General features: G+C 42.5%; 1 protein-coding gene across 1 annotated transcript in view; it reads left to right on the forward strand.

Annotated features, from left to right (window-relative positions):
* Positions 1-412: 412 nt before the first annotated feature.
* Positions 413-12917, forward strand: part of RORA (RAR related orphan receptor A) — a 198044-nt gene continuing 185539 nt past the window's right edge. The window contains exon 1 of the mRNA XM_030188437.1: positions 413-500. Within this exon, the coding sequence (XP_030044297.1) occupies positions 470-500 (31 nt within the window). The 5' untranslated portion in view covers positions 413-469. The remainder of the gene's footprint in view (positions 501-12917) is intronic.

Genomic DNA, 12917 nt, shown 5'->3' on the forward strand with positions numbered 1-12917 from the left:
CAGGCTTTGAGGTGAGGGACGGGGAGACGAAGAAGGCGAGTGCAGTTCAGTCTGCTGTACGACCGTGCCTGTAAACAACTCAAATTGTGTAAAGTCACAGCGACCCCGTTACAGCCAGCAACGATCTCCAGCTAAGCTTTTTAAAAAAAAAAAAAAAAAAAAACTACACACACCTGCACTCACTCACACGCGCAGCCGGCGAGCCACGTGCCGTGGAGCTGGGCGGCGCGCGACCAGCCCCTCCACACCCCGGAGCCGCCTTCCTTCCTAGTTATTGGCCGCCGGCTCCGTCCGTCAAGAGCCGAGGGGGCGCGGTGTAAACAGAGCTCGAGCGTGATGTCAACGGTCACATGGAATCTCATATGGCCGGGGACGGAGGCGGCCACGGAGGACGGGGGCTGGTCTCCGCTTTTCGCCTGTCTCACTCTCGAAATCTACCGCGTCTCTTTTTTACGGACTTCTGCGGTTAATGATGTATTTTGTGATTACAGCCATGAAAGGTAAGGCCGGAGGAAGTGCCGATCGGAATGAAGTTATTGCAGCGGCGGCGGAGGTGCCGTGCGGGCGGGCGTGCGGGCGGGCGGGCGGGCGGGCGGGCGGGCGGGCGGGGGGGGGGGGGGGGGGGGGGCGGGCGGGGGGGGGGGGGGGGGGGGCGGGCGGGCGGGGGGGGGGGGGGGGGGGCGGCCATTCGGCTACACGGCAAATGGCAACGACCGGTAGTGTGGCTTTTTTCTTGCATGTTGCACTGGGGAGGATAGGCGCACCCTGCGCGTTGCTTCACCTCTGCGTACCGGGAAACTTTCCAGCGCCTGCTCGACACTAGCGAAGGGAGCGCATCTTCTTGGAAGTGCTCAGCGTAGGAGGAGTGGCAGGACAGGCTCTGCTGAAGCTAGGAAGAGTTTCGCTCTGACGCCCTTGTTTATTCCTAGGAACTCCTATGTTTGTTTAGTTTCTTTTTTGACTTGGGCAAATGTGTCCTAGACAAGGATTAGTTAGACCTGCCAGCTAACTCTGGGCTTCTTTATTTGCCGAAGCGCAATAAGATCGGCCTTTATCCTCTTTTTCCCTTTCAAAAGTTCCTTATTGCGTTTGCATTTTAATGAGAGATTCGACATCTCCCTCAGGCTGACAGACTGGCTAGTGAAGCGGCAGAGTTTATGTAACACCAGCAGCAGGCGAATTGCAGCGGTCATGTGGCAGTGATGGAGAGGGGTGTGCGCTGAAAGGCAGCGCAGTGTTTGCTAGCTAGCAGAGCTTTCCCAGCCCCGTGTCCCCATCTGACTCCATTCTCTTGCCTGATCGGGCCCCCTTGGCTTGTCTGGCTTTCGTTATCCGTACTGTGTAATGGTCCGTTGGTGTCCATGTTCCACTGACCTAGATCTGGTAGAGAGGTGGGAATCGCCATGGCCGTGGCATTGAGGCTTGTTTATCCCTGCTTTGCTCGGTAATCCAACACATTGGATCTGTGTGTTAATCCCCCGCTGAATGGCGGCAGCTGTCAGGCAGCATAGAAGTCCGAAATGAAGCGAGGCAGATAGAAATAGGATAAGAAGGATGGGGGAAACGTATGTGCTGTTGATATCTCAAGCTCTTTTGGGGGATTCCCCCCCCCCCCCCATTTTTACAATGAATTTGACATTTGTTTAATATTGGCAGCCACAGCATTGGTTGGGAACACTTAGTTCATTTTGGAGTATTTTAAGTCCATGCATTTTGCTGTCAGAACTAGTTCTTCAGCGTTTACTGTTGTATTTATAAATATGGCCATCCCCTGAAGTGAGTAGAATTTTATGTAAAAGGTGAGCTAAAAGGAAACTGACATTTTTTATTTATAAATGATGTGTCAATTTAAGGTTTAGCAGCTATTAGAGTGTCACAGGGTTGAGAGAAATGTGCAAAAAAAATCACAACATGTACAGTATCTCACCTGTGTACTGCAGGTTTTGAATGCAATTTGCAGGAAATAAGTTTTAAACCCTTTATTTTTAGAGCACAAGGTGTGGATTAATACTGTCAATCTGTAGCATACACAAAAAAAGTTAATTAAGGCAATGCAAAGGACATGTGCAACATAATGAAGTTGTAATATTACCTGTATACCATCTGATTTAAAAATTTGAAGGCAGAATGATAGCTTGGATTGATAGGTTGAGAAAATTTATTCCTTTGTTCTATATATAGCTAGCCTTCTCACCCCTGTAAATGATTTTATTGCAGTATTTGATTTACTTGGCATTTGATATTGTGTGTGATTTGTGTGTGTAAATGGATAATGATGACTTTTGATAGGTTATCCACCCATGATTGTTCATAAACAATTATGTAACTTTTTTTTCTTTCATCATGCTAGGGCTGTATTTGAATATGTCTCACAGTGAATTGTACAAAAGAAACAGAAAGGGTTGTTTGTGCTGTTTATATTACACTCATACAGATTAACAAAAACAGCAATATTGCAAGGATTAAGCTGTTTTCCTATATATTTGTCTTGGAGTGACCTCTGGCTGCCAGAAGATACTAAATTTTTATACTGTTTGTGCTTGGAAAGAAGTCAGTCAGGTGCTCTGGGGACCACATTTACAACTGATGCGCATGAGAGAGTGCAAGAAAAAAAAATCTAAATATGTCCAATTTTGCTTTTCCTGATATTGCAGCAGTCTAATTTTGTAAGCATTCATAATTTGGCTTGGATACTATGGAAAAGCAGAATGTCTAGTTGCTGCTGTATCAGATCTTATTCATAATTTATATTAAAAAATTGAGGGGGTTTATCGATGTGTGATAAAATAACTCGCCTTAAAGATAGCCCACGTTATACTATTTTAGCACAGTGTCCCATTTTATGCAATGAGATCCTGTGGTAAAGTATCACAATATGTGGTAAAATAACCCATCTTAAGGGTAGTCCAAATTGATAACCTGCCCCATAAATGTTTTTTTTTTCTTTGTCATCTCCAGATTGATTCTAGATGTTAAAGGTGGGGGTCTGTTTATGCCACTCCATTTCAGTTGTAATTTTTTAATGCATTCTTAAGGAAACAGAAATGCATAAATGTTTTGTAATTATATGACAAAAATTCATGATTTGTTTATGGCTTACTTGTTATAATAAGCATATGGTATATTTCTTCTTTGTTAATATCACAGTGGGCAGAGCTTTAAGTTGCCAAATTGCCAGAAATCATGTAGAATGTGACACCAGTACTTCTGTTTGTTTTTTTTAATCTGTTGGATTTGTTTGTGAAAAATGTCAGAGTAATAGAACTAGAAGCTGAAGTTAATTTATCTGTAGAGTGAGCAGAATCAGTGCAAACTTTCCTACCCTACTCTGCACACATGTGCCTGAACCTTGGTGTGGAGGGTCTGTTTTAAGAGTGTTTGGGGGAGGGGGGAGTATCTACGTGCACTATCATTAAGTTGGTCTATTGGAGTATCAGCGTGCACTCTCTTTCACTTGGTCTATTTTACCATTAGCTCATTCTGTTTTAGCACAGGCCTCATTTTATGCAATGGGTTAAGTATCTTAACAGTAGTCCACATTGATAACTTCCCCCCTGGGTCTTAGCACTGAAGTTTGAGCAGTCTTTAGCATCTCTGCTGAGAATACAAACATGGTTACAAATTAGTGGCAAGCTATGATGATGACTTTGCGGGGGGGGGGGGGGGGGGGGGGGGGGGGGGTTGTGAACTACATACCTGGATAACCAATTTGGTTTCTGTAGAGTAGTGATTGGCAGTGTTGGAACATACATCGAGAAGAGGTGTGCTTTTCAGGACTGCTGTTTTTTGATTTATATTTCCATTCTGTTAATGTACATACGTTGGTTATGCACGCTGGCAGGAGGAGAGAGCTGCACTTCTTGCCTGCATTTGTCACTTTACCTACATAGTCCCTGTAGTCTTTCATAACCCACTACCTCCACATATTTAGACTTGTGAGTGAAGTCGGCAGAAGAGGATGTACACAAAGGCTTCCCAAACCTGTGTTGGTGATCTCCATTTGTCGAGTTTTCAGGGTAGCTAGAACAAATATGCATATGATCAATTTGCATACTTTGGAGAGCTAGTATTTATAAGTTAAACTTCTATTCATTGTATTTATGTCCCTCTTGTATCAACATGAAATCAAAGCAGGTCACAGAATGATGATCAGAATCTTGTAAAAAGTGCCAAAATATCACCATGAATCAAGTATTAACATATCTGTGAAATAAGAGCCTTGGAATAAAGCAGATAAGTAGGTAACACCCATATCTGAGTAGGTATATTATTCCAGATTTTGCTAGATTGAAACATAAAGGAGCCAGCGAAGAGTTCCTTAAGATGAATATCTTGTACTAAAATAACCTAGAATTAAAGTAGAATGGAAGCATGAGGAATGCCTTGGTACTGCACAGGTTAAAAGCTGAATGTGAAAAGAGGGACCTAAACCATATACAATTTTAAAAACTGAACAGGCTATTTTACATTCAACCCAACAGGCAACCAGTGTAATTCAATAAGCGACAAAGTAGCCTGATCAAGCTTCCGTAGCCCAAAAATCAATTTAGCAGTTGCAACCTATTGTAGAACTTAGAGGAAGGTCCTATATATAAGGAGTTGCAATAATCAAGTTGAGAAAAAAAGGAGCAAATTGATTGTATGCATATTATTCTGAATGTTCTGAAAACTTGGTAGACTGTGTGCCAGATTTGTAGAACCCTGATTTTGACAGTTAAGAATTGCTTCTGTCCTGTGGGAGAGCAAGAGGATCAAATGGGAAGGACGAAGTATGGATTGTGGCTTTGGGTGGAGGGAATCTAGCAAGAAGAGGGGCCTTAGATAATATGTTCCCTGTGGGAGCAACCCTAGTTATATGGTAATAACTCTTGACTAAACCCAAGTTAAATTTGTACCATGATACTAAAGGGGAATAACTTTATAACCTTTTGCTGGTTCTCTTGAGCCATCCAGTCCCTATAAACAGTTTCTTTTAGAATTTGATTTCATTGCTTTTTGTTTGATATCTGAGGGATAATATCAACTGGCAATGGTCAGTGTTTTTCAAAATGTTGATCACTCCTGCCAAGGTTATACCCCAGGTATTCAATGCTGGGCCTTCTCTGGGTACCAGTGTTAAATATCTAGGTATGTGTGATCGGCCAACCCTTAACCAAATGAGTGCCGTTATTTAGCCCTTAACTGGTGACGTTAAAGTGAACAAAGATGGGACTGATAGTTATGCGGTCCTATTTAGCCAGTTAGTTTAGGGTCCCTTTTACCAAGCTGCGGCAAAAGGGGACCTGTGCTGGCGTCGGCACATGTTTTTGATGTGTGCCAAGGCCCCCTTTTCCCGCATCTTGTCACCCCCTTTTCCCCTTGTCACCTCTCGTTTAGACTACTGCAATCTGCTTCTTGCTGGCCTCCCACTTAGTCACCTCTCCCCTCTCCAATCGGTTCAAAACTCTGCTGCCCGTCTTGTCTTCCGCCAGGGTCGCTTTACTTATACTACCCCTCTCCTAAAGTCGCTTCACTGGCTCCCTATCCGTTTTTGCATCCTGTTCAAACTTGTTCTACTAACCTATAAATGTACTCACTCTGCTGCTCCCCAGTATCTCTCCACACTCGTCCTTCCCTACACCCCTTCCCGTGCACTCCGCTCCATGGATAAATCCTTCTTATCTGTTCCCTTCTCCACTACTGCCAACTCCAGACTTTGCGCCTTCTGTCTCGCTGCACCCTGCGCCTGGAATAAACTTCCTGAGCCCCTAAGTCTTGCCCCATCCTTGGCCACCTTTAAATCTAGACTGAAAGCCCACCTCTTTAACATTGCTTTTGACTCGTAACCACTCGCCTCCACCTACCCTCCTCTCCTCCTTCCTGTACACATTAATTGATTTGATTTGCTTACTTTATTTTTTGTCTATTAGATTGTAAGCTCTTTGAGCAGGGACTGTTTTTCTTCTATGTTTGTGCAGCGCTGCGTACGCCTTGTAGCGCTATAGAAATGCTAAATAGTAGTAGTAGCATCTGGTAAAAGGGTAGTCTTTCTTTTCTGCAGGAAATGGCTGTGCAGCAAGTAAAGCAGAAAATCTTAACATTAAGGTTTGAATATTTAAACATGAAACGTTTTGGCCATGCTGTGGCTTTGTTTTGAGTTAGTGTGTTTCATGCAGTGATTCCTCTTTTCTACTCGTGTCTTGGCCTGATTTTGAGCTGGTATTATCAGACTAATGTTTGAGGACCCTTGTTTGAATATGGCTGCCAGAGTACTTAGATTTTTCCACGGTGTTGCTTTTCCTAATAACATTGGAGACAAAAGCAGGTAGACTAGCAGGCTCATTTTCAAAAGAGAAGGACGCCCATCTTTCGACACAAATCGCAAGATGGGCGTCCTTCTCACACGGTCGCCCAAATCAGTGTAATCAAAAGCCGATTTTGGGTGTCCCCAATTGCTTTCCGTCGAAGAGACGACCAAAGTTCATGGGGGTGACACGGAGGCATAGCAAAGGCGGGACTTGGGCGTGCCTAACACATGGATATCCTCGACCCATAATGGAAAAAAAGGGCGTTTCTGATGAGAACTTGGATGACTCTACCTGGTCCTGTTTTTCTTACGACCAAGGCACAAAAAGTTGCCCAAACTGACCAGATGACCACCAGAGAGAATCGGGGATGACCTCCCTTTACTCCCAGTGGTCACTAACCCCTTCCCACCCTCAAAATATCTTTTAAAATATTTTGTGCCAGCCTCAAATGTCATACTCAGGTCCATGACAGCAGTATGCAGGTCCCTGGAGCAGTTTTAGTGGGTGCAGTGCACTTCAGGCAGGCGGACCCAGGCCCACCCCCCCTACCTGTAACACTTGTGGTGGTAAATGTGAGCCCTCCAAAACCCACCACAAACCCACTATACCTACATCTAGGTGCCCCCCTTCACCCGTAAGGGCTATGGTAGTGGTGTACAGTAGTGGTTTTTTTTTTTTGGGGGGGGGTTGGGGGGCTCAGCACACAAGTTAAGGGGGCTATGTACCTGGGAGCAATTTTTGAAGTCCACTGCAGTGCCCCCTAGGTTGCCTGGTTGGTGTCCTAGCATGTCAGGGGGACCAGTGCACTATGAATGCTGGCTCCTCCCACGACCAAATGGCTTGCATTTGGTTGTTTCTGATATGGGCGTCCTTGGTTTCCATTATCGCCGAAAATCAGAAACGACCAAGTCTAGGGATGACCATCTTTAAGGACGACCTAAATTTCAAGATTTGGGCGTCCCCCGACCATATTATCGAAACGAAAGATGGACGGCCATCTTGTTTCGATAATACGGGTTTCCCCGCCCCTCCATCGGGACGTTTTGCAAGGACGTCCTCAGCAAAACTTGGGTGTCCCTTTTGATTATGTCGCTCCACGTGGTCCATATATTCTGTCCAGTAAGGTGACAAGGGATTATATTTGCCACGCTACATTTTGCATTATGAAATTGTAGTTTTCCTTCACTACCCAGTGAGAATGAAGAGGGGAAATTTTGGAACATGATACTGTGTGGATACTGGCAAAAAAATAAAAAGTACAGCATTCGCTTATACTATAATGACATGCTGTATGCTGGCTTTTCTCCACTGATAACATTCTTAGCAAGTTATCCATTAGTTTAAAAAGCAATACATTGCAGAAGTATATAGCATTAATATATAGGAAATTGATGGTATTTGATTACATTTTGTGTTTTATATTGATTGGATTTTTATATCTTGTTGTAAGCCACGTTGTGTTTGGAGAAGAGTGGGATACAGAAGGGAAATGAAATGCCTGCCTTTGATTTGTTCTTTTGTAGGTTGCAGTTTGCCCAGGTTAAACACAGAGACAATAGTCAAGTAAGATAGATATGCAGTTAACCCAGACAGACGCTGTTTTTGGCAGTGCGGTAAAGTAATTGTTACAAGGATAGGCTGGTCTTGAATATTTTCTCTCTTTGCAGCAGCCTCCTTTTAGGATTAGGCATGTTTGTCTTGTTTCATTTATTTTACAGAAATCTTAAGCAGAAACATCACTTTTTTGCAGTACTAAACATTTATCTGTTCTTTGAGGTCCCTATGTGGTACACCTGGATTATAGAAGGTGAAGGATTGTGTTTAGGCTTTTTTTTTAACCCAGGCTTTTGATTAAGAGGTGGTGTGGGGCCCCCACCTTTTTCTTTCAGGAAAGGCTCATAGTACTTGAAGAGGGCCACCAACTGGAGTAGCAGCAAGGGTGAGAAGAGAACCTGGGTTAAGGGAAGAATTCTAGGAATTTCAAATTGTTTCATAGTCTGAAACATTTATCAGTCTCCAGTTGTGTACATATATTGAAGCCCATACTTAAAGGGCAGATAAAATTTGATTATTTTAAAAACAATATGGAAATCTAATTAATTTAGATCAGATATTTTAAATTTTTTTAAATTTAATATTTGACAGGTATTAATCTGCAAACATAACTTTTCCAGAAAAGGGAAGGTGGTAGAACTAGAAGACATGAATTGAGGTTGAAGGGAGGATGACTCGGGAATAATGTCAGGAAGTAGTTTTTCACCGAGAGGGTGATGGATACTTAGAATGCCCTACTGCGTCAGAATTCAAAAATATGTGGGGTAAACATGAAGGAATCGATCCAAAGAAACTTAGCAGAGACTAAAAGTGGCAACACTAGTAATTGGGAAACAAAGCCAGTATGGGGCGGACCTCTACGTTCTGTTCCTTGATCTTGGCTAGATAGATTTGGATGGGCTGGAGTGGAGCTTATCAAGGGCTTCAATAACAACTTTGAAAGTTTTAAAAGGACAGTGCCAGACAGACTTCTTTGGTCTTTGCCCTGAAAATAGCATGGACAAATCAAGTTGAGGTATACATATGTTTTATTACCTTTTATCACCTCATACTTATATAATGAATTTATCTCTCTGGGCAGACTGGATAGACCATACATGTCTTTATCTGCCTTCATCTACTATGTTAATGACTCCAAATATCAGAGTTGCTAACATGCATTAACATGATTAATTTGTGTTCATTTTACTGCACATTCCATTTTATGCTGTGAGGCTTTTGTGTTAATAGTATTAATGCGCATTAACGTGGTTGCTCAGATTAGTAGCATTGCCTGTAAATTTCTCTCTTGCTTGAAAAAAAATAACATTATTACAATTAAAATGTCATCAGAAACATAAGAAACCTACATTTTAAGGTCTCATTAAAATGAATTAACAGTTCTGTCACACACTCATTGAGTTGCCTACGAGTCAAACATGGGCATTTTTATTTCAGTTTTATGTCGTGAAAAAAAGATTGTAGTCTGTATTGCGGTGCTCCGTACCCACCAGCTCCTTTTGTAAGGTAGTGGATTTCATTTTCTGCTTCTTAGCTGACCAAAGTTACATGTGCAAAAACACAGGCTGGATATGGTTGTTTTGCACTGATGTGGTGGTAGAGCAGGACCTAGCAAGGCAGAGAAATTAAAACAGACAGTTTAGGGAAGCATGGAAGTTGTGTAGAATAAACAGTGGAGTAGATTGGAAAGGAAAGGGCAAAGCTAGCCCTACCATCTAGTGATTCTGTTCTTCCTACTTGTCTCTCTCTTTCAGGTCCTATTGGCTTATGTAAATAAGACCCCCTCCCCAAAATGAGTCTTTGCACATGGCCCTGCATCCCTCTAAATCATCTACAGGCTACTCCTGCAGCAAGGAAACACTGTAGACATTACACACAGCTTTCTAAATTCCCCCACACTTTGCCACAGAAAAGCTGTCATGGCTTCTGGCTGTAATCTGGGAGCGTTTTGAAGAAACTACTCCCCCTTAGTGAAAAAAGAAACCATATTGTAAGTAGTTCAAGAAAGTCATGCAGGGGCTGTTTGTGAGATGAGAGTGAAGAACAGTGTGGGTCAGTAAATTAAGAATGATAGATTACAAAAGTGAATTTTTTCAAGTCTGTGTGCTTGTTAAGTGATTGGACAGGTAAGGTCACTATTCTCAAGGATCTTTGTAAACTGGTATGAGTGGAAGCTTGATTTAAATCGTGGATTTTCTCTTGATGATTTAAATTACTGGTTTAAATTGCTCCATCCTGATGTACAAATAGTTCTGCATTTTGCTATTAAAAAGCATCATTTATTCATATTGCTGTAACACTTATAATTCCAGAAGGCCGCTGTGTCGCATTTACGAGTTGTTTTTGATTAGCATAGGGAGGGCACTTTTTGAACATTGAGACTGAGACACTAAAGCCATTCTTCCTTACATAAGCCCTGTACCTGTTCTGGTGGTCTACCATTTTGATGCTGAAAATACTGCACCGAGCTCATACAATGTGAGCAGAACTGATGGGTCTTCAGTTTTCAGTTGAATACAAAAAGCTTCCCCTCAGTCCTGGGTCTGAAGTGAGCTTAACATTGTCCTGGGACCTGTTTTTTTTTTTTTTTTTTTGCTAGTTTATAGTGGCACTGGCATAGCACAGTTTTCTTTAACAAAACTTACTGCCTACTAATTTGGCAGCAGTTATTCTCCATGAATTAGAAAGAAACACATAACAGTAAATGGTGGTACACAACATGATATAATACAACAGTAATGTACAGAATTATGATCAATTCATTCTCCATATGTTTGAATGAACAGGAGCCATTTCAGAGTCTCCTAAATTCTAAATAAGCTCTTCCCTTCAATTCTATAAAAGGCGCCCAAATTTGGACGCAATCCTGAGTTGCATGCACAAGCAAATTGGCTAACAAGCCAATTAGTGCCAATAATTGGGTGCTAACCATCAATTATTTCTGTAAGACTATTATTTTTTTCCATATTTTTTGAAATCTTCAGAATTGATGCGACTAGACTGCTTATTGCACAATTTTCAGGCAGTCAAGTGCAGATTGTCATCGATCCTATGTGATGCATTTTTTTATGTGATGAATATTTTCTAGTAATGTATTCTCAGAGCAGTAACATTTTTCAATAACTTTTTAAAATCCATTTCTTAACGTCAGCAATGCAAAATATATTAAATCACTTAACTGTCAGCAGTGAAATAAAGACCAGGAACCTCAACCAACATGGCCAGGTTTCGAAACTGCGTCAGGGCGGAGGTTCTAAGACTTAATCCATTTTTTTTATTAAGAAGAGCAAAGCTGGATTTAGCCTTAGAACCTCCACCCTGACGCAGTTTCGAAACCTGGCCATGTTGGTTGAGGTTCCTGGTCTTTATTTCACTGCTACCAGTTAAGTGATTTTAATATATTTTGCATTGCTGAAGTTAAGAAATGGACTTTTAAAAAAAAGTTATTGAAAAATGTTTCTGCACTGAGAATACATTACTAGAAAATATTCATCACATAAAAAATACATCGTATAGGATCAATAACGATCTGCACTTGATTGCCTGAAAAGTATGCAATAAGCAGTGTAGTCGCATCAGTTCTGAAGAGCCTTCAAAAAATAGGGAATATATATATATATAATAGTCTTACAGAAGTGAATTTGTGCCTGGGAAGGTTTGCAAAGCATGGTTATACATCAGCAAAATTCGCCCTTTCCTCTCTGAACACACCACCCGAACTCTCGTCCACGCTCTCATTACCTCTCGCCTGGACTACTGCAACTTACTTCTCACCGGCCTCCCACTTAGCCATCTATCCCCCCTTCAGTCTGTTCAGAACTCTGCTGCACGTCTCATATTCCGCCAGAACCGATATACTCATATCACCCCTCTCCTCAGGTCACTTCACTGGCTTCCGATCAGATACCGCATTCAATTCAAGCTTCTCCTTCTTACCTACAAATGCACTCAGTCTGCTGCCCCTCACTATCTTTCTACCCTCATCTCCCCTTACGTTCCCGCCCGTAACATCCGTTCACAGGATAAATCCCTCCTCTCAGTACCCTTCTCCACCACCGCCAACTCCAGGCTCCGCTCATTCTGCCTCGCCTCACCCTATGCTTGGAACAACCTTCCTGAACCCTTACGCCAAGCCCCCTCCCTGCCCGTCTTCAAGTCTTTGCTTAAAGCCCACCTCTTCAATGCTGCGTTCGGCACCTAACCCTTACCGTTCAGTGAATCCAGACTGCCCCAATTTGACTGCCCCTATCGGACCGACCATTTACTTGTCTATTAGATTGTAAGCTCTTTGAGCAGGGACTGTCTCTCTTTGTTAAATTGTACAGCGCTGCGTAACCCTAGTAGCGCTCTAGAAATGTTAAGTAGTAGTAGTAGTAGTATATGATGGTCCCTGCACAGGTATAAATTGAATTCGTCCAGTTTTATGTGAACCATCAATTATTGGCATTAATTTCAAACATTTTGGACTTGGGTGAGCATCTATTCTATAAAGCTACATGTGCAAATCTTACAGCGCACAGCTCAGAAGGGAGTGTGGCCATGGAAGGGAAATAGGTGGGTCGGGGCATTCCCTAAAGATGCGTGTAGTAGTACAGAATTCTTGGGATCTGCGCCCAGCTTGGGCACTGGCATTTATACCGGGTTTCATCAAGCATAACTCTGCCGCCCAAAGTTAGGCATAAAATCTATGCTTAAGCGCTATTCTGTTAAGGGAGCAGTCCCATTATAGCACAGCGCTCCATGCCAATTTTGTTTCAGCATTCAAATTTGTGCATCATTTACTGACTCTACCCCTCTGTGATTAAGTATCTTTTAAAGAAGAGAATTCCAAAATCAACATTCTGCCACAGATGAAAACCATTGCTGAAAGAGATTCCCTCCTTTCACCTATCACTTTTTGGTGCATCAGTACAGTTTTTGTGCGTAGGGTAGAGTTTTCCTCTTGCCTTGTTGTTAGTATTCTGAGAATCAGCAAATGGTACGAATGCAGAAAAGTAAATGGAATGCCCTTGGGGGGAGGGGTGGGGGGCCACGGAATAGCTTCAGGGTATAGCAAGACTATAGCTGATGTGGCAG

This window comes from Microcaecilia unicolor, chromosome 1, assembly GCF_901765095.1.
Source record: "Microcaecilia unicolor chromosome 1, aMicUni1.1, whole genome shotgun sequence".
Classification (NCBI taxonomy): Eukaryota; Metazoa; Chordata; class Amphibia; order Gymnophiona; family Siphonopidae; genus Microcaecilia; species Microcaecilia unicolor.